The 1,268-nt window shown below is 49.4% G+C and overlaps 1 protein-coding gene across 4 annotated transcripts in view; it reads left to right on the top strand.

Moving 5' to 3' along the window:
- Positions 1-252: 252 nt before the first annotated feature.
- Positions 253-1,268, top strand: part of AP5M1 (adaptor related protein complex 5 subunit mu 1) — a 25,374-nt gene continuing 24,358 nt past the window's right edge. For all 4 annotated transcript variants that reach the window (XM_045287895.1, XM_045287894.1, XM_045287893.1 and 1 more), the window contains exon 1: positions 253-555. In XM_045287895.1, the coding sequence (XP_045143830.1) occupies positions 482-555 (74 nt within the window). In that variant the 5' untranslated portion in view covers positions 253-481. The remainder of the gene's footprint in view (positions 556-1,268) is intronic.

The raw sequence follows: 1,268 nt of genomic DNA, 5'->3' as shown, positions 1-1,268 counted from the left end.
GCAGACGCCTGTCAGCTGCCTCCCGGCGCCGCCCGCGCCGCTCCCATTGTCACCGCCTCGTACGCCGGAAGTGGAGCTGCGCGCGCCCGGGAGGTCGTCGGGAGGGGCGGAGGCGCGACGCGAGCCGCGAGCCCTGGGAGGAGAGGCTCGTAGCCCCGACGAGCGAGGAAGCGTGTCCCTTCCGGGCCACCGTCCCGGAAGTGGGCTTTAGAGGGCGGGATTGGTGGGCTTGCTGGGTGTTCAGTGAGTTTCTCAAGCTTGTAGGGGCTGATGCTCGCAGCATTTCGTGAGGCAAGCCTTGGCTTGGACAGTTTGGTCCTCCTCGCAGAAGCTAGCTTTTCCTAGAGCCTTGTGGGTGGCGGGGGCAGATGGTGGCTCAAGATGCGCCTCGGGCCTTCTAGGAAGGGTCTGTAGGAGAAGGCCCGTCTGGGTTCTCCGCGGCGACGACCTGACCTGTGAGCTGATTCTTTAGTGACCCATCATGGCCCAGCGAGCAGTGTGGCTCGTAAGCCACGAACCGAGAACTCCAGTGTGTGGCACAGTCAGATTCTCCAGGTAAATGCCAGTCAAAAACAGTGACGATGGGCCGGAGAGAAAATACCGACATAAAATTGTAGCATCGTTTTGCGAGGCAGTATACCCTAGTGTGCCGCTGCAACGTAGCCTTTATTCCGCGAACATTTTAATAATACTGCCTCGTAATGTGAAAACGAAACGAGTTGATGCCTGCCATGTATGTTGTTTTTGGTATTATTGTCTTATGAACTCCACCTGTTAGGGTTGGTACGAAGATGAGAGAGGGAGAGGGGACTCCCCGAAAATGGACCGTTTCAAATTTCTGCCTTCACTTCGTTCGAGGACGTTTGAACTAGTTCAGGAAAACTTTTACAGAGCAGTATCAGACTACCACTACCATCTTGTTTCATTGCTGGAATTATTTCATATTATGTGCATTGATGTCCCAATTTTGAAGAAAATAATAGAAGTGAAAAAAGTTAAATTGTATTCACTTTTTCTTAGATGCTGTAAATAGATCTGGTCCCACTTTTAGAATTTGCCCTTGATTTTTTTTTAAGTCCTATGTTAGCCACATACCACTTTGAAGAGAATTATATAGCAGTAACTCATTGCAAACTATGGGTGGTAATTGAACTTTGTATTTCATTTTTATTCTCACTGAAGGAAGCCCCAGAGAGAAGTGTAGCACTGAATTGAGATTAAGACAGATAAAGATGAGTGTTATTTATGTAAAAAGTGATTGACAGTGT

Source organism: Echinops telfairi, unplaced genomic scaffold (assembly GCF_000313985.2).
Source record: "Echinops telfairi isolate 266 unplaced genomic scaffold, ASM31398v2 ScPeMD7_18;HRSCAF=68, whole genome shotgun sequence".
NCBI classification, from domain to species: domain Eukaryota; kingdom Metazoa; phylum Chordata; class Mammalia; order Afrosoricida; family Tenrecidae; genus Echinops; species Echinops telfairi.
The sequence above is the reverse complement of the archived record's forward strand: the minus strand, read 5'-3'. Positions and strand labels throughout refer to the sequence as shown.